At 43.7% G+C, this 20166-nt stretch overlaps 1 protein-coding gene across 3 annotated transcripts in view; it reads right to left on the reverse strand.

The window, feature by feature from the left end:
- Positions 1-1910: 1910 nt before the first annotated feature.
- The window catches only part of HSH2D (hematopoietic SH2 domain containing), a 66783-nt gene continuing 48527 nt past the window's right edge, over positions 1911-20166 (reverse strand). For all 3 annotated transcript variants that reach the window (XM_088469006.1, XM_088469007.1, XM_088469008.1), the window contains exons 5-6: positions 12449-12724; positions 1911-3276 (exon numbers count right to left, since the gene is read on the reverse strand). In XM_088469006.1, the coding sequence (XP_088325132.1) occupies positions 2908-3276; positions 12449-12724 (645 nt within the window). In that variant the 3' untranslated portion in view covers positions 1911-2907. The remainder of the gene's footprint in view (positions 3277-12448; positions 12725-20166) is intronic.

Below are 20166 nucleotides of genomic sequence, written 5' to 3' on the forward strand. Positions count from 1 at the left end.
GCGGCTATTTTCCCGTCGTTTGCGCAAGCGCAGTACACGGAAAATGGCGACTGTGGCCATTTTCCCGGTGACCTGCACATACTCTATAGACTTTGGGTGCACTCTAGTGCCCAGAGTCTATAACTCCGGCGCTGGCCACCCACAGCTCAGTGCGCTCGTGGCCGCCGGACAGATAGGTGGGGTCCAGTGTCGGAGACTGCACACAGGCCCCCTCCTCTCTAGAAACGCCCCTGCTTGCATGTCTACCCTGTTGCAAATGTTTGTGTCATCTGCAAAAAGGTATACTTTCCATTTAATACCATTCGCAATGTCACCAACAAAGATATTAAAAAGCACTGTTCCAAGTACAAATCCTTGGGGTACACCACTTGTCAAAATTCCTTCCTGAGACTGCACTCCATTTACTACAACTCTTTGTTTCCTATTCTGCAACCAGGTTCTTATACATTTTACAATCTTAAGCCCGTCTTCAGTTGGAAGCGAAAAGCAGAGATCCGCGAAAAAGTATCGCCAATTGTGACTTTTCGCCTGTCTGAAACTTATCTCCGTATTCAATTCCATCCGCTATTTGCGTAATGTAATAGGCGAAAAAGATTCACCTCTGAATAGCAGGAGAAAAAAAGTGCACATTTTTTATTTTGGAGTGCAAAGGTGGGGAAACCACTTAGAACCCTTGGAACAGCCCCCCAAAGGACAACTGCGTAAAACAGAAAAATCCAGGAAGAAAACTTAGGAAGACCCCAAAAAAGTACTTTGAATTTGGGGGCGAAAAAGCACAAAGTGGGGGGACAAGTCCGCAGACTAGCGAAATAAGGTTCTGAGGGTGCACTAAGAAGGGGTCAAGTGTTTTTGGGATTGCAGTTGCTTTTAAGAGGGAGGAATTTGACTTTTTTTAAACTTCACTTTAGAGACATTAAAAGATGCTTGCATCCATTTTCAGGTACCCCAAATTTGCCAGGAATACTTATTTTCTCCAAAAAATACTGCTTTATGCCATTCTTCACCACTTGTGCAAATACGCTAATTAGAGACTATTGTACCAACTTACGTACCCAAAACAGTTTTATTAGGACTAATCGGGCACTACTACATTGTTCCCCAATGTTTCTGCATCTTTTGGGGGGTTCAGGGTGATTTCCCCGATTCTGACACCACTTTTCGCCAGTTCTCACTTCGCATGTCACCGTTTTCGCATCTTTTGGAATTGAATAGGGCAAATAGAGGGTACGCGCACGATAAGTTTCCGCGGCTAAAATACATGATGTAGGTGAAAAGTCCGGCATGCAAAACTTTATTGCGGATGCAAAACTAATTGAATACCACCCTTAGAATCCAATCCCAAGTTTTCAAGTTTATTTAATTTTTTTCATATACGTATATATATCCCAGTGCAATAGGCTTTCCTTCTATATAAATCTATACACTACCAGTCTCATCATTATTAGCATTATTGTGCTGGTAGAAGGTGCCACAATTAGAAATTAGATGTTTCTATGGATGTATACCATCACCCTTTACTAGGCAACATGTGGCTCTTTCATATACAAGTTCCAGGCTCTGTATGGCTAGTCATATTGGGGTCACACTAATGTAATCTTTGTCATTGAGTGGTGGTTGGTTTATCTTGTGGAGAGTGATAGGAGAGGTCTGTCTTCCTAATATCATTTTATGAGCAAATTAAAGTTGACATGGCAATGCAGGAATCAAGGGAGGCACTATCTATGCCCACAAGGCACTGCCGCTGGCTATGCCCACATGACCACTTCTTACAATAGGCCCTTGACAACTTTCACTCCGAGCATACCTGACCTGTGCCATAGTCAAGCACAATGAAACTAAACAACTTTGCCTCAATGCCATAAAGGACCTGTTAAAATAAATCACACACACACACGTAATTAGCATAAACAAATAAATGTATTTAATAAAAAAAGACATGTACAAATCAATACATATATAACATCTGAAGAGAAGAATCCAGTTAATAATTTTGAAAGGCTTAAAGAAAATTGGTAGCATACTGTATGAAATACACAATCATAAAAATAATATATGATCATAGTAATCTGCAACAGTGACTCCCAGTCTATTTGATGGTGTGACATATAGTGCAATTCACAGGGTTACATATTTTTGGGAGCGGGGACTCGGGAGGCACCAATAATATGGTATATCACATTATTGTGTCATTGATGTAGTGCCTGATATACAGTATACATTTTGTTAGTGTAATGAGAAAATACATCTTTGATGTCTTCTTTCAACACGTTATTCACAGAATAATTAGTACAAAACTGAAACAAAACACAAACATGCTTCAATGGTGCACATGAAGAAGGTGTTATGTTGAGATGAGATATACACATTGGACGTATGCATCAGCCTATGACAGTGCATGCCATAGCAAAGGCTTGATAACCGTACATGACCCAACATGCGAGCCAGTAGTAGTTATAAAATCACATATACAGTGACCCCAGGCTTTACAATTTGTTTCTGGAATATGGCTATTTGTAACAAAGAACCACAACTCGTAACATATTCTTAATGCAGTTTTCAGAAGAGTACATTGTATTTATGTATTTAAAACAACTGTATGATAATAATATGGAATATTATAATGTATTCCAGCGTTTATGGCATGTTTGCCCTATAGATGGTTTTACAGGCTTTCATTCTTCATGCCTGTCCTGCAGGTTAGGGAACAATAATCGCACAGGTTTGCACAGATTTTTGTTACATTCCTCATTTTCTCAGTCGCTTTCTTCTGGATAAAGACTTCGCTATAATAACACATGAAGCCATCAGGTGTGTGCTCATTCCAAATGTTCATCCCATAGCAGCAGAGAGCAGTGGATTGGATAAAGTATATTGTACACACATCTACACTCCAGCAACTTTCATTTATCAAAATCCTGGAGCAAAAGGGGGAGGTTTTTTATATTCCTCTGGAATGTTTGCTGGACGATTGTTATGCTGCGGTGTTGGATACGTGTTTTTCGGCATTGTTTGTCCAATACGGCCAAAATTGTCCTTCACATTTTTCATATGTGCCACCATTGCATTTTCCATTTTTTTTAAATCATGAGCTAATTCTCCTTCAGTCACTAAAGACACCGCTTTAGTCATTGCATTGCGGCACGCTTTCAGTGGTTTCTTTGATGTATTGGCTCGTATCTCGCCATTTTGATCAGGCACGTTTGCGTTGTGAGCCATGTTCGGGAATGATGAATCTACACTATTTGACTTTGACATACGTTTGTGCTGAACAGGCACCTGCAAATACAGTGGAAAACACAAATACTTATCAATAACAACATATGTAGGGAAATATAAACATCAGTATATGTGTAGCCTTTACAGAACTTTGAGCATACCACTTCCTACCTGCATGTTACATACTATCTAGTGTTCTTCTTTGCTTTAGAATATATAGGTTTTTTTCTTGTAATTGTTTTGTTACAAAATTTGTTTTTCTTTCTTGATTTTTCTGTTGTTACCTTTGTAGTTAGCATTTGCCTTTAAACGTATAAATACATTTGTGTTATAGACAAAAATAGCAAAAGTAACCCAGCAATTGCCTTTTGTGAAGCAGGAGTGTAGGTGTGATGTACAGAATAGATATAGGTATGGGATTACACTATATAGATAAGGAAGGGTGAACTGTGACGCGGTGGGTAAGTATGCACAATATAGACATATCTGATTAGGAGCATGCTAGAGAGACACACATGGCAAAGTACACAGTACAGACACAGATATGGGATGGTGTGCAGGTGCACAGTGCACACATGAGCTTGGAGAGCACAGTACAGTGCATGCAGTATATGTAGGAAGCGACACACATTTTTGTGCAGGCTCATATATGCAAAGTGCACACTAAAGACACACACTGGATACTACATACAGAGACATTGATACAGCTACAGGCAACGTTACCCTTTGCTACGGAAAACGTACATTGTCAGTATATGGGTGATTCCCATACATTCCCTATCATGCTCTTAATTACATCAGAGAGAAAAAAGGAAAAGGATGGTCTCTTTGTTAGGCGCACTATAGAAGTTGATATATAAAATATAACCTTTATTTTATTAAATAAAATTGTGCACCGTACCAGTGACATATTAAAAGCAATAATTCATATTAAAGATAACAGTAATACAATTTGCAAGAGGTTAAAATATGCAGTGAGGTTTAGATTTAAGAAGTGCGTGTTCAGACCCAAAAACTAAATTGCAGTGTAAAAATAAAGCTGCCCAGCATTTGTGGGCTACATGCAAAAACAGACAGTATTTACCCAGCATGCAAAATAAATAAATGTATGTGCACCTCTTGCAGTGCACCATGGTTTGTCCAGGTACACAGTTACTTGCTCTTTTTTGCTTAGCTCCCAACTCAGAATCAGGTGCAAGGCCCAATGCCCAATGCAATGCATGCACAGATGTGCAAAGACCCATTGTAGTACATACATACATGGGGCACACGAAACACATAGGAAAGGGGGATTGTACGGTTGTATGTTTTCATACATGTCTCTGTTCCTGTAAACAGGTGTCACACGCACATGCTTTGTATTTGTATAACAGGATATGTCAGTGAAAAAACGTGTAGAGGGTGATTCAATTATTTTATCGGGCGCCTTAACTAATGGGCACCTGAAGGAGCAATTAAATTGTTGCTACATTCGGGCCCGCATAGACACATTTCTGTCCGCAGCTTCCTGAGGTGCCAAGCAGATATGTGCGGGAAGTCGGCACTTTGGATGTCATTATTGGTGCCGCTATACCAAGATAGAGCACCGATCTGGGATGGCAATTTATGAGTGGTCAGTGGCACTGACGGTTCTGACAACAGCAACTATCGATTTCGACAGCTGCAGATGTCATTGCTGCACCACAGCACTGCCCTTGGCTGTCGGAATATGCTGCCAGTGATTGTGTTTACAAAAAACAAAAACAATGACGTTTTTTTCTGTTTTTTTTCAATGAAGCTGCAGGTGCTGCTGGGGATTTTTGTCCGACACATGTTCAGACTCCCTGCAAGCGCCGGTCAGATTCTGAAAGAGGGAGAGAGCAATTTGCCAGAGAGGTGAGTTAACATTGTCCCTCTTTAGCAAATTGTTATAATACTGTACATCTGGGGGGTGACTGGACCTGCTTCATCATGATAATGGGCGAATCAGGTCCAGATATTTACCGGTTGTTAGCCATCCATTCATACATCATCTCCCTCCTTTAACTCTTTCCAAGGTTAAATACATCTCCCCAAAAACTGTGATGCATACCAGTATGTGTGGAGAGCGCAGAGCTCATGCTCCTCCTGCCGGTATTTGCATACATTGCTATGCAGCAGCTCTAATAGCTCCTCACTTCCTACAGTGATGGAGCTTGTCTAGTTGGGAAGGTAGAGGAGGGGAACTGTGACCGGGACTCCACACATATAATACAGTCAGAATGGCCAGGTAAGATATAAGCTGTGCGGCGGCCAGTGGCTTAGGAAGTAAATTTAATTAAGATCCTCAGGCGCCACTAGCAGGAAATGGAATAAAATTGTATCGTTCAGGAATATACTTCAATTCACTGCATGCCTCAAGGGGGCCTCCCAAATCCTGGCATCTTAGGGAACGTTCAATAGGGAGTGTCGAAACAACTGCGGGCCATGCAGAGTTGAAAGTAAATGTAAATATGTCTGCTTTCATGTGTATTTTCTGCACCTAGCATAGGGTGGGGTATACTTGCTGACCATGGTCGGCACTGCGGGAGGGGGGGTTGGGGCAGCAGTCTGAGGGCGTGATGATGCAATTGCGTCATTGTAGCCCCATCCCAACTTTACAATGGTGTGACTACTGGCATTGTGAAGCAGGAGGTGGAGTCATGATGACGTGAATTGGCAAGTGGCTCCAGCCTCCGAAAGACTTGCTCACCTTTTTACCCAATTTTCAGGAGTCACCTGCTATAATCGGGAGGATAGGCAAATATGGGGTAGGTGCAAGTGTGCACTGATGTGATGACTTGTAGTAAACAAAACACTTACATAGGCACAGTGGTATCACAAGATGTGTACACTCTGCATATGTGTGACTATATACACACAGTACACATTTTCTTTTGTTCAGACAACAAACACTGGATTTACTGAAAACTTCAGGCCCATTGTATGGCAGGCTGACAGCTGTCATTCCTCTCATTAAAACAAAATACAATTCTGCACATAATTAGATTAAAAAAACTAAGTATTCCGAAGCACAATTTTTTAAAATAAATGATAATTAAAATATTAAAACTTTTCGATTATTAGCATAAGAACTTGTACTGCTACTCATGTATTAGGAGTAATACTTTCCTTACTATGAAAAATAGGCATTTTAAAAGTCATCTCAAATTCCATGTCCTGTGTAAGGTTACATAAGATGGTAATTGGAAAACGTTTTTTGAACCTTGCTTGAGGGGAGCTTTGAGAAGTGTTCAATAATTTTATCTCAAAGCTGTTCTGCGGCACAGTGTACTTTATATAGTACCTTCATTGGCGTCTCCATAGAACTATGCAAAACAGTAGTCCGGATGGTTTTATCTATCTATCTATCTATCTATATATATATATATATATATATATACAGTCAGGTCCATAAATATTGGGACATTGACAGAATTTTCAGATTTTGGCCTCTATTCACCACCACAATGGTTTTGAAATGAAACAAACAAGATGTGCTTTAACTGCAGACTTTCAGATTTAATTTGAGGGTAATTACATCCAAATCGGGTGAACGGTGTAGGAATTACAACAGTTTCAATATGTGCCTCCCTCTTTTTAAGGGGCCAAAAGTAATGGGACTATCAACTCAAAAGCTATTTCATGGACAGGTATGGGCTATTCCCTCATTATTTCATTATCAATTAAGCAGGTAAAAGGTCTGGAGTTGATTCTAGGTGTGACATTTGCATTTGGAATCAGTTGCTGTAGACTCTCAATATGAGATCCAAAGAGCTGTCACTATCAGTGAAGCAAGCCATCATTAGGCTGAAAAATCAAAACAATCCCAACAGAGAGATAGCAAAAACATTAGGTGTGGCCAAATCAACTGTTTGGCACATTCTTAAAAAGAAAGAACGCACCGGAGAGCTCAGCAACACCAAAAGACCCAGAAGACCACGGAAAACAACTGTGGTGGATGACAAAATAATTATTTCCCTGGTGATGAAAAACCCCTTCACAACAGTTGGCCAAATCAAGAACACTCTCCAGGAGGTAGATGTATATGTGTCAAAGTCAACAATCAAGAGAAGACTTCACAAGAGTGAATATAGAGTGTTCACCACAAGATGCAAACCATTGGTGAGCCACAAAAACAGGAAGACCAGATTAGCGTTTGCCAAACAACATCTAAAAAAGCCATTACAGTTCTGGAACAACATCCTATTGACAGATGAGACAAAGATCAACTTGTACCAGAGTGATGGGAAGAGAAGAGAAGGAAAGGAACTGCTCATGATCCAAAACATACCACCTCATCAGTGAATCATGGTGGTGGTAGTGTCATGGCGTGGGCATGTATGGCTGCCAATGGAACTGGTTCCCTTGTATTTATTGATGATGTGACTGCTGACAAAAGCAGCAGAATGAATTCTGAAGTGTTTCGGGCAATATATGCTCATATTCAGTCAAATGCTTCAGAACTCATTGGACGGCTCTTCACAGTGCAGATGGACAATGACCCGAAGCATACTGCAAAAGCAAACAAAGAGTTTTTTAAGGCTAAAAAGTGGAATGTTATGCAATGGCCAAGTCATCCCCTCACCTGAATCCAATTGAGCATGCATTTTACTTGATGAAGACAAAACTGAAGGGAAAATGCCCCAAGAACAAGCAGGAACTGAAGACATTTGCAGTAGAGGTCTGGCAGAGCATCACCAGGGATGAAACCCAGCGTCTGGTGATGTCTATGCGTTCCAGACTTCAGGCTGTAATTGCCTGCAAAGGATTTGCAACAAAGTATTAAAAAGTGAAAGTTAGATTTAGGATTGTTTAGTTTGTCCCATTACTTTTGGCCCCTTAAAAAGTGGGAGGCACATATAGAAACCGTTCCTACACCGTTCACCTGATTTGGATGTAATTACCCTCAAATTAAATCTGAAAGTCTGCAGTTAAATCACATCTTGTTTGTTTCATTTCAAAGCCATTGTGGTGGTGAATAGAGGCCAAAATATGAAAATTCTGTCAATGTCCCAATATTTATGGACCTGACTGTATGTGTATATATATATATATATATATATATACATACATACACACACACACACACAGGTGCGGCACTCAGGGCTTTGAAAAAACCACTGAACCAGTGTTTTTTTCAAAGCCCGTAGTGCCGCATCGCTCTGTGTGTATTTACTTATGGCAAGACTTTATTTACAATGAGGGCAACGGGGTGAAGTAACTACATCCTAAAAGTGAGTGCTGGATTTTGCCTGTGTTAGATATATATTATATATATATATATATATATATATATATATATATATATATATATATATCTATATTTATTACCAGTCAAAAGTTTGGACACACCTTCTCATTCAATGTTTTTTTTATTATTATTTTCAACATAGTAGATTAATACTGAAGACATCAAAACTATGAAAGAACACATATGGAATTATGCTGTAAACAAAAAAGTGTTAAACAAATCAAAATATGTTTTATATTTTAGATTCCTCAAAGTAGCCCCCTTTTGCTTGGATGACAGCTTTGCACACTCTTGGCATCCTCTCAATAAGCTTCATGAGGTAGTCTTCTGGAATGGTTTTCCAACAGTCTTGAAGGAGTTCCCAGAGGTGCTGAGCACTTGTTGGCTACTTTTCCTTCACTCTACGGTCCAACTCGTCCCAAACCAGCTCATTTGGGTTTAGGTCGTGTGATTGTGGAGGCCAGGTCATCTGACGCAGCACTCCATCACTTTCCTTCTTGGTCAAGTAGCCCTTACGTAGCCTGGAGGTGTGTTTGGGGTCATTGTCTTGTTGAAAAACAAATGATGGTCCCAGTAAGCGCAAAAACCAGATGGGATGGCATGGTGCTGCAGAATGCTGTGGTAGCCATGCTGGTTAAGTGTGCCTTGAATTTGGAATAAATCAACAGCAAAGCAGCCCCACACCATCACACCTCCTCCTCCATGTTTCACAGTGGGAACCACACATGCAGAAACCATCTGCTCACCTTCTCTGCGTTTCACAAAGACACAGCGGTTGGAACCAAAAATCTCAAATTTGGACTCATCAGACCAAAGTACAGATTTCCACTGGTCTAATGTCCATTCCTTGTGTTTTTGTTGGCCCAAACAATTCTCTTCTTCTTGTTGTTCATCCTCAGTAGTGTCTTCTTTGCAGCAATACGACCACGAAGGCCTGATTCACGCAGTCTCCTCTGAACAGTTGATGTTGAGATTTGTCTGCTACTTGAACTCTGTGAAGACTTTATGTGGTCTCTAATCTGAGGTGCTGTTAAGTAGCAGTTTATGAGGGTGGTAACTCTAATGAACTTATCCTCTGCAGCAGTGGTAACTCTTGGTCTTCCTTTCCTGGGGCGGTCCTCATGAGAGCCAGTTTCATCATAGCGTTTGATGGTTTTGGAACTGCACTTGAGGATACATTCAAAGTTCTTGAAATTTTCCGTATCGACTGACCTTCATGTCTTAAAGTAATGATGGACTGTCGTTTCTCTTTACAGAGTTGAGTGGTTGGTGCCATAATATGGATTACAACAGTAGTCAAATAGCGGTGTCCACTATGTACTAACCCTACCTCTGCACAACACAACTGATGGTCTCAAACACATTAAGAAGGCAAGTAATTCCACAGATTGACTCTTGACAAGGCACACCTGTTAATTCAAAACCATCCCAGGAGACTACCTCATGAAGCTGATTGAGAGAATGCGAAGAGTGTGCAAAGCTGTCATCCAAGCAAAAGGGAGCTACTTTGAGGAATCTAAAATATAAAAACACATTTTGATTTGTTTAACACTTTTTGTTTACAACATAGGGCCTGATTCAGACCCACTCGCGAGCGGCTGTCCGCTCGCGAGTGGGTCGATGTTATGGACTGAGCATGCGCACGACGGAGGGAGCTCCGTCATGCGCATGCGCCAGACGCGACGAGCGAAGGAAAGTCCTTCGCTCGTTGTGTCCGATCAAAGGGGGCGTGCTGTCAATGTTGATTGACAGCACGCCCCCTTTGGTGGGCGTGCCGGGGGCGTGCCTCCCTGACGGGGGCGTTCCCACGGGAACGCCTCCCGTCAGAAGCCGGCCCACTGACATCACTAGTGATGTCAGTGGGAGTGATTTTGGCTCTGATAGAGCCAAAATCACTCCGGAGCTTGCGGTTGAAAACCTCAACCGCAGGCTCCGGCTCGCAAATTCGATGGTCGCGATGGTCTCGACCATCGCGACCATCACAATGCACGCTCGTATGGCCTGTGGGTGGTGACCCACAGCTATACGAACGTCCAGGAGGACGCTCCATGAAAATGGAGCCCGGCCCTCATTCAGAGCGTGCGCTCTGCTCAGAGCATACGGCTCTGAATGAGGGCCATAGTTCCATATGTGTTCTTTCATAGTTTTGATGTCTTCAGTATAATCTACTATGTTGAAAATAATTTAAATAAACAAAAACCATTGAATGAGAAGGTGTGTCCAAACTTTTGACTGGTACTGTATATATAGATAGATGCTTTTAGTACTATTACTAATAACAGATTGGAATAAATTTCACTGTTTAACCAATCAATGTATTATTTGTTCTAGTCTACTTTGTTTACACTGCTTACATAGGGGCCAGATTCAGTACGGATCGCAATCGCGATCACGGCTGCGATTACACGCGCAGTCTCACTGCAATGATATGGTAATCCACTCTGATCACTATGCCATCGCAGCACAACATAAGGACACCCACCTTACCTTACACACATCCGTAATACTGTGCAAGACTGCGAAAACATCATTAACATCGAGTACAATCGCAGCCTCACGCACACTTGCACAAGGTCTGACCTTACTCAGGAATTGCTAACCTCATCGCAAATAGTGAAAGCCCAAGCTGTGTATGGGGGAATCGCTATGTAATACTGAAAGACAGGATCCAGGCGGTCAGAATCCCGACAGGGTTAACATACCGACACTCGGTGGTCGGTATACTAACCCTCCCCCTCTCCCTTCCTTATCCCTAACCCTCCCTCCCTTGTGCCTGAACCTAACCTCCCCCTCCCCGCACCCTAAACCTAACCCTCCCACCTTAGTGCCTAACCTTAACCCCTAACTCTCAAACGCATTGGCACGCCTGTGTTTCACCGACCACCCCCGATCGTAGTGGCTGGTTCGCGCACACATACTGCGATGCATACGCATGCACAGAACGCAACAATCAGCCGATTGCGTGCGTAATCGCAGCTGCGAAACTGGCTGAATCAGGCCCATAGTCTACATTGCATGATTCTAAAGTGCTTTTGTTAATTACACAAATATTAATTGTTGTTTTTTTATTTCATGTGCATTTTAATTGAATATAAGGTATTAAATTAGTTATGACTAGACTTTGTGACTCCTGCAATGTTTGTTTTTTTAATCCACTATAATCAGTGCTACCTGAACTGATTGGTCGGTCTGTGCAAATCCACCTTGAATTCCTCCGTAGAATATAGATTTATTGATAAATGCATTGAATAAATAGTCAGAGAGCCAGCACTCCACAAAAGAATATTATTTAATCATCTTTGAGCCAATGGGATTCATTGTTCGCCTTCTAGTTGTACAATGTAAAATAAAGCTTCATACACGCCACAAATAATACTACAAATAATTTCCCCCCCTCTCATGAGGAATCATCTCCTGAGATTGGACAGTAGGAGTGCACCTTAATGTGTGCAGGATGGAAAAGGTAGGTGCACAAGTGGTGCAAAACCAAGGCACATTGTGCTGCCCATAAATAATCTAGATGTACAATACTCTGCAACATGGAGATATTTATTGGTTGTTTTGGAAATATCATAGAGAAAGAATATCACTTTTCTCATACTTTTGGGGTTTTTGTTGCAGTTTCTGGCCTTATTTGGGTTTGAGGTAAGAGATTGATTCCTTAGTAACCTTAATGACATATTTCAGTTGGATAAATTATTCAGAATTAAAATTAAGAAGAGAAGGCAAACATTTTTGAACACCAATTATCAAATGTTCTGCTGCATGGCAATGATAAATGTATACAATTTAAAATCTGGGCACGACTCTTATAACTATATTCTCTATTTGGTCCGAATCTATTCTGAAAATCAGAATGAAAGAAGTTATTAGCCAACAATTTAGTTATAACTACTGTTAGTGTAAAGTGTCCCGTACATGCTACAATAGCTTTGCTATGCTCCTGGAGACATACCTAAATAAATAAGCACTTATACTTACAGCGTTGCTTGATGTCTGGGATTGTGTAGGCAGTAAAGGATAGAGTCTGCTGCCTGGAGGAGCTGGAGGAAGATTGCCCGAGAGGTTAACCATTTGGGAATTGACGTCATCAGGAGAGTGAAGTCTTCTGGGTGGTACAGGGGGCAGATTTGTATCCAGGGTTAGTCCAGATGTACCTACTGTGCTGACGGATGCACTCACTGGATTTTGAAATGGTGCAACAAATGTCTTTAAGTGTTCAAATAATTCCTCATAATCGGCAGCAGATGTTGTTTTCTATAACAGAGTAGGTGATGTTAGATGGAGTCATGTATAGCGTGCCTCTGTATCAGTGCTCGTGTTATCACATTTTTACTTGTTTCAATTGGTGAGACAATTTCTATTTTACCCTTTAAAGAGTTGTAAAATATCCCAAAGGAAAAAAAACTGAATTGCCACCAAAATATACAGAAGTTCCACCATTATATTGCATTGTGTTCCAGTGAAAACAGCAGATGTTCTTCACCCCACTTGGTGTCATTTCTAAGAGCAGTATTCACAAGCCAGACAAAATACTGATTTTATTGAAGTTAGCAATCTGGACTTTCAGCAATATTAGTGGATGTACATGGAAAATGTCAGTATTCCCAGATTTTCAGTGTGATTTTATTTACAAGCAAAATAATATTTATTTATAGAACGCCTTTCTCCTAATTAGGCTTTACATTATTGCAGAGAATGAGCCAGCAATCTTGGGTTATTCTGATTAATCTACTGTACTGTACGTCACTCCCTGCCCCAGTGGAGCTTAGTCTAAACTTGATACTACAGTACACAAATACATACACACACATACTAATGCCTATTTTTCTCAGAAGCTAATTTACCAATCAACACAACTCCCAACATTGCAGATGAGCTGTTTGGGATGGGTGGAATTGTTACACACTCTGTCTCACGCCTTCTCCTACCAACCCTTCACTTTTGCATGCACCAGTAGTAGCATTGTGTGTGTCACCCGTTCATCACTACTCTGCTATGCATTGCAGCGTTAAAAGCACACCTTTTTATGCAAATACAGTAAAACTGCAGCAGCTGTGTATAAAAGTCACATTACATTACATTGAACACTCATTTTACACAAATAAAGATTGCTCCACACTAGGGGTGAGCGGGTTCGGATTTCTGAAATCCGAACCCCCCCGAGCCCCCCCGATCCGAGTCCGATCCGAGTCAGGCTCGACTTTTCCCGCCTGACTCGGATTCTGAAATCGAGGCAAAACGTCATCTTCCCGCCTTCCGAGTCTCGCGGGTTTTGGATCCTATATAAGGTACCCGCGTCGGCGCCATTTTCTCACTCGGCTGTGGACAGTGAAGAGGGAGGGTGGGAGTTAGGGCTGGCTGGGCTGTGTAGTGTAGTGTAGTGTAGTGTAGTGCTGCTGTTGTCCACTACTTCAAAGTCCATAGGGGCTGGCTGTGTTGTGCTGTGCTGCTGTTGTTAATAGGGGCTGTGTCCACTACTTCAAAGTCCATAGGGGCTGGCTGGACTGTGTTGTGCAGTCAGTTGTCCATAGGGGCTGTGTCCACTCCAAAGTCCTGTGCAGTGTCCCAGTCCTAAAGGGGTGCTGTCCAGGGGGTGCTCTGTCCATCAGGGGTGCTCCCCCCCAAGTGCTAAAAAAATAATATTTTTTTTGTGTTTGTGAATTGTGTGCGCAGTAGCCGCACGTGCATCAACAAAGTAGTGCCAAGCGTGCGCCTGTGTCATAAGTAAAGGGCCGGCTGTCTTGACCGTTAAAGGGTGCTGTAACCCCCAAAGTACACTCCAGTCCAAACCAAAAAAAAAATTATTTTCTGTGTTTGTGAATTGTGTGCGCAGTAGCCGCACGTGCATCAACAAAGTAGTGCCAAGCGTGCGCCTGTGTCATAAGTAAAGGGCCGGCTGGCTTGACCGTTAAAGGGTGCTGTAACCCCCAAAGTACACTCCAGTCCAAACCAAAAAAAAAAATATTTTCTGTGTTTGTGAATTGTGTGCGCAGTAGCCGCACGTGCATCAACAAAGTAGTGCCAAGCGTGCGCCTGTGTCATAAGTAAAGGGCCGGCTGGCTTGACCATTAAAGGGTGCTGTAACCCCCAAAGTACACTCCAGTCTAAACCAAAAAAATATATATTTTCTGTGTTTGTGAATTGTGTGCGCAGTAGCCGCACGTGCATCAACAAAGTAGTGCCAAGCGTGCGCCTGTGTCATAAGTAAAGGGCCGGCTGGCTTGACCATTAAAGGGTGCTGTAACCCCCAAAGTACACTCCAGTCTAAACCAAAAAAATATATATTTTCTGTGTTTGTGAATTGTGTGCGCAGTAGCCGCACGTGCATCAACAAAGTAGTGCCAAGCGTGCGCCTGTGTCATAAGTAAAGGGCTGGCTGGCTTGACCATTAAAGGGTGCTGTAACCCCCAAAGTACACACCAGTCCAAACCAAAAAAAAAATTATTTTCTGTGTTTGTGAATTGTGTGCGCAGTAGCCGCACGTGCATCAACAAAGTAGTGCCAAGCGTGCGCCTGTGTCATAAGTAAAGGGCCGGCTGGCTTGACCGTTAAAGGGTGCTGTAACCCCCAAAGTACACTCCAGTCCAAACCAAAAAAAAAATAATTTTCTGTGTTTGTGAATTGTGTGCACAGTAGCCGCACGTGCATCAACAAAGGAGCAGCGCCAAGCGTGCGCCTGTGTCCCATAAGTAAAGAGCCGGCTGGCTCATTTCTTAAAGGCTGGTGTAACCCACAAAGTGCACTACTCTCCAGCAAAAATAAAGAAATATTTTCTGTGTTTAGCCGCACGTATATATCAAATCGATATAACATAAATGGAGGACCAAACTTTCTCCGATAAAAATAAAATAGAGAAAGATCAAGAACCACTTCCTCCTAGTGCTGAAGCTGCTGCCACTAGTCATGACATAGACGATAACATGCCATCAACGTCGTCTGCCAAGGCCGATGCCCAATGTCATAATAGAGGGCACATACAATCCCAAATGACAAAGTTCAGTAAAATGACCTTGAAAAAAACATTTAAATCAGCTGAAGAGAAACGTAAACTTGCCAATATGCCATTTACGACACGGAGTGGCAAGGAACGGCTAAGGTCGATCCCTAGTATGTTCATGACTAGTGGTTCAGCTTCACATGACGATGGAAGCCCTCCTTCCACTAAAAAAATCAAAAGAGTTAAGCTGGCAAAAGCACAGCGAAGAACTGTGCTTTCTAAGAAGATATCACAAATCCCCAAGGAGAGTCCAAGTGTGGTGGTGGTTGTGATGCCTGACCTTCCCAGCACTGGACGGGAAGAGGTGGCTCTTTCCACCATTTGCACGCCCCCTGCAAGTGCTGAAAGGAGCACCCACAGTCCACTTGCTGATATGCAAATTGAAGATGTCACTGTTGAAGTACAACAGGATGAGGATACTGGTGTAGCTGGCGCTGAGGAGGAAGTTGGCGAGGAGGATTCTGATGGTGATGTGGTTTGTTTAAATCAGGCTCCGGGGGAGACAGTTGTTGTCCGTGGGATGAAAAAGCCCATCACGGTCATGCCTGGGCAGAAGACCAAACATTCCACCTCTTTGGTCTGGCAATATTTCTATCCAAATCCGGACAACAACTGTCTTGCCATATGTACCTTATGTAAAGGTGGAATAAGTAGAGGTAGGGACGTTAACCACCTAGGAACATCCTCCCTTATACGGCACCTGCAGCGCGTTCATAATAAGTTACTGTCAAGTTCAGAAACTTTGGCTAAGACCGTAAGCAGTCCAGGGACACCTAAATCCTGTTGTCCTGTTGTATCCAAGCGCCTGCAAACCACACCGTCAACTCCCTCCTCGTCAATTTCCTCCTTAGTCAGGATCGGAAGTAGTCCTGCAGGCCATGTCACTGGCATGACTGACTCTCCTATCCCGGATTCCTCCGGAGGATCCTGCATTGCTACGCCTCCTGCTGCCGCTGCTGCTGTTGCTGCTGCTGGGAGTCGTTCATCATCCCAGAGAGGAAGTAGGAACACCACTACTTTTACTAAACAATTGACCCTCCAACAGTCCTTAGCGAGGAGGATGAAGTACTATCAGCAGTCATCCTGAAGCAAAACGTATAACTGAGGCCTTGACTGCTATGTTGGTGTTAGACGTGCGTCCGGTATCCGCCATTAGTGCAGTGGGATTTAGACAATTGCTGGAGGTAGTGTGTCCCCGGTTCCAAATCCCGTCTAGATTCCACTTCACTAGGCAGGCGATACCGAGACTGTACAGAAACGTCAGAAAAAGTGTCCTCAGTGTCCTGAAAAATGCCGTTGTACCCAATGTCCACTTAACCACGGACATGTGGACAAGTGGAACAGGGCAGACTAAGGACTATATGACTGTGACAGCCCACTGGGTAGATGTATCACCTTACGCAGCAACAGCAGCAGCGTCACCAGTCGCAGCATCTCAGAAACGCCAGCTCGTTCCAAGGCAGGCTACGCTGTGTATCACCGGTTTCAGTAAGAGGCACACCGCCGACAACCTCTTAGAGAAACTGAGGGAAATCATCGCCCAGTGGCTTACCCCACTTAGACTCTCCTGGGGATTTGTGATATCTGACAACGCCACCAATATTGTGCGGGCATTACATCTGGGCAAATTCCAGCACGTCCCATGTTTTGCTCACACAATAAACTTGGTGGTGCAGAATTTTCTGAAAAGCGACAGGGGCGTGCAGGAGACGCTTTGGGTGGCCCGAAAAATTTCAGGCCACTTTCGCCATTCAGCGACTGCGTGCCGAAGACTGGAGCGCCAGCAAACACTCTTGAACCTGCCCCGCCATCACCTGAAGCAAGAGGTTGTGACGCGGTGGAACTCAACCCTCTAAAGGCTTCAGAGGATGGAGGAGCAGCAAAAGGCCATTCAAGCCTATACATCCACCTATGACATAGGCAAAGGAGGGGGTATGCACCTGACTCAAGCGCAGTGGAGAATGATTTCCGTGTTGTGCAAGGTTCTCCAGCCCTTCGAACTTGCCACACGTGAAGTCAGTTCAGACACTGCCAGCTTGAATCAGGTCATTCCCCTCATCAGGCTTTTGCAGAAGCAGCTGGAGAAAGTGAAGGAGGAGCTAAGACGGAGCGATTCCGCTCGGCATGTGGGACTTGTGGATGAAGCCCTTCATTCGCTTTGCCAGGTTTCCAGGGTGGTCAATCTGTTGAAATCAGACCACTACATTTTGGCCACCGTGCTCGATCCTAGGTTTAAAGCCTATGTGGTGTCTCTCTTTCCGGCCGACACAAGCCTGCAGAGGTGCAAAGACCTGCTGGTGAACACACTGTCAGCTGAAGCGGAACGTGACACGTCAACAGCTCCTTCTTCATTTTCTCCCGCAACTGGGGCTGCCAGGAAAAAACTTAGGTATCCTAAGCAACCCGCTGGCGGTGATGCAGGGCAGGCAGGACCAAGTTTGGACATCTGGTCCGGACTGAAGGACCTGGCAACAATTTCTGACATGTCTACTGTCACTGCATATGATACTGTCACCATTGACAGAATGGTGGAGGATTACATCGGTGACAGCATCCAAGTAGGCATGTCAGACAGTCCATACCTGTACTGGCAGGAAAAAGAGGCAATTTGGAGGCCCCTGTACAAACTGGCTCTATTTTACCTGAGTTGCCCCCCCTCCAGTGTGTACTCCGAAAGAGTGTTTAGTGCAGCCGGGAACCTTGTCTGCTTCCACAGAATGTGGAGAAGATGATGTTCATCAAAATGAATTATCAGCTCTTCCAGGGAGACCAGCCTCCAGAACGTACAGAGGGACCTGTGGTGGTGGATTCAAGTGGGGACGAGTTAATACTTTGTGAGGATGAGGATGTACACACTGAAGAGGGTGAGGAATCGGTGGATGAGGAGGATGAGGATGACATCTTGCCTCCGTAGAGCCAGTTTGTGCAGGGACACATTAATTGCCAGCTTGTTTTGTGCGGGCCCAAACGAACCAATCATTTCAGCCACAGTTGTGTGGCAGACCCTGGCGCTGAAATGATTGCTTTGTTAAAGTGTGCATGTCCTGTTTATACAACATAAGGGTGGGTGGGAGGGCCCAAGGACAATTCCATCTTGCACCTCTTTTTTTTCTTTGCATTATGTACAGTTTGGGGCCTAGTGTTTCAAACTGCCATCCTGTCTGCCACTGCAGTATCACGCCTAGATGGGTCACGTGTTTGTGCCACCCACTCGTGTCGCTTAGCATAGTCATCCAGCTACCTCGGTGCAACCTTTTGGACATAAAAACACTATTGTGAGGTGTGAGGTGTTCAGAATAGCCTGGAAATGAGTGGAAATTAAGGTTATTGAGGTTAATAATAGCATAGGAGCAGAAAAACCTACAAATTCTGTGATTTTAGCTGTTTTTATGCTTTTTTTCAAAAAAATACAGATCCAAAACACAAAACCCAGAACCCAAAACACGGAAGGGTGGTTTTGGCAAAACCAATCCAGATCCAAAACACGAAGAAAGATCCAGATCCAAAACCAAAACACAAAACACGAAAAGTGGCCGGTGCACACCCCTACTCCACACCAAGTTAGGCAAGGGGAAGTCTGAACATCTATTTACTAGTGTTGTAAAAAAAAAATTCTATTGGCATCTGCTTTGCTTTGTATTTCAAATGCTCCAAGCTACTTGGGTGCTTATTACCTGCACTATCTGGTCATTAGCTGTAATGTGTTTCCATTGTGAACCTGTGATTTCTAGTTCTCACAGTGAAGCCACGCCTCCAGGCATATTCCAACTGCAGCTGACCCAGGTAGGTAAAGGTGAGGGAGTAGCAGCTACAAACTAGTGAATGTGACCAGTGGCGTCATGCGGGGGGTGCGGGCCGCACCCGGGTGTCACCCACCGTGGGGTAACACCAAGGTGCAGACTCCCCCTCAGTGACAGGAGTGCTGCATTGTAGTATTAAGTGCAGTACTCGGCTCCTGTCACAGTGAGGGACCCAGCACTGCACACAGGGCAGTCCACACCTCCTGCACCCTCAACCCCCGGCCCTCCCAGTAAGAAGCGCAGGGCCACGGGGGCTTGGGCCGCAGGCCACGCCTCCTTCCAGTGTGGCCACAACATCCCTCCCCACTTGGACGCCGCTGAATGTGACCGACTCTGAATCTCCAAACAGAATCTGCATCCAACTATGAATAATGGGCCTGATTCAGAGCCGGATGCAATTTGCGGACGGTCGTTCAGGAAAAGGGGGTGGCTATTCAAATGAACCGTTCGCACTTTGCGGTCTGTTCACGCCTCTATATCTGAACGAGCGAACAAAACTTGCGGTCGTTTTTTGGATAACTACGCCCCCTAAGTCATGTCCGCTATTTATTAGATTAATCGAGTACATCGACCAGCGTATGAACTGCTCACTATTCATGTGGTTGGTTTTTCCTACCACAATCTTGCGAGCAGTTCTGACTATAAAATAACCCAGTGACGTGGTCAATGACACTGCTGTATTAATTATGCACACCCATAAAACGCCCGTTTTGACCGTTAAGCACGCCTGCGTTCGGATCTCCACTCCCCGTTTTCAAGCACCTTCCCCTGTTACCACCCACATACGCCTCCTCCTGTCACTCAAAATAGCAGGCATTCGCTATTTAGCGAACAAACGATTTTCGGCCGCACTGACTGGTTCGCGCATGCGTATTACGATCCGTACGCATGCGCAGTTG

This window comes from Taudactylus pleione, unplaced genomic scaffold (genome assembly GCF_031769625.1).
Source record: "Taudactylus pleione unplaced genomic scaffold, aTauple2 ptg000087l, whole genome shotgun sequence".
In the NCBI taxonomy this organism is placed as follows: Eukaryota; Metazoa; Chordata; class Amphibia; order Anura; family Myobatrachidae; genus Taudactylus; species Taudactylus pleione.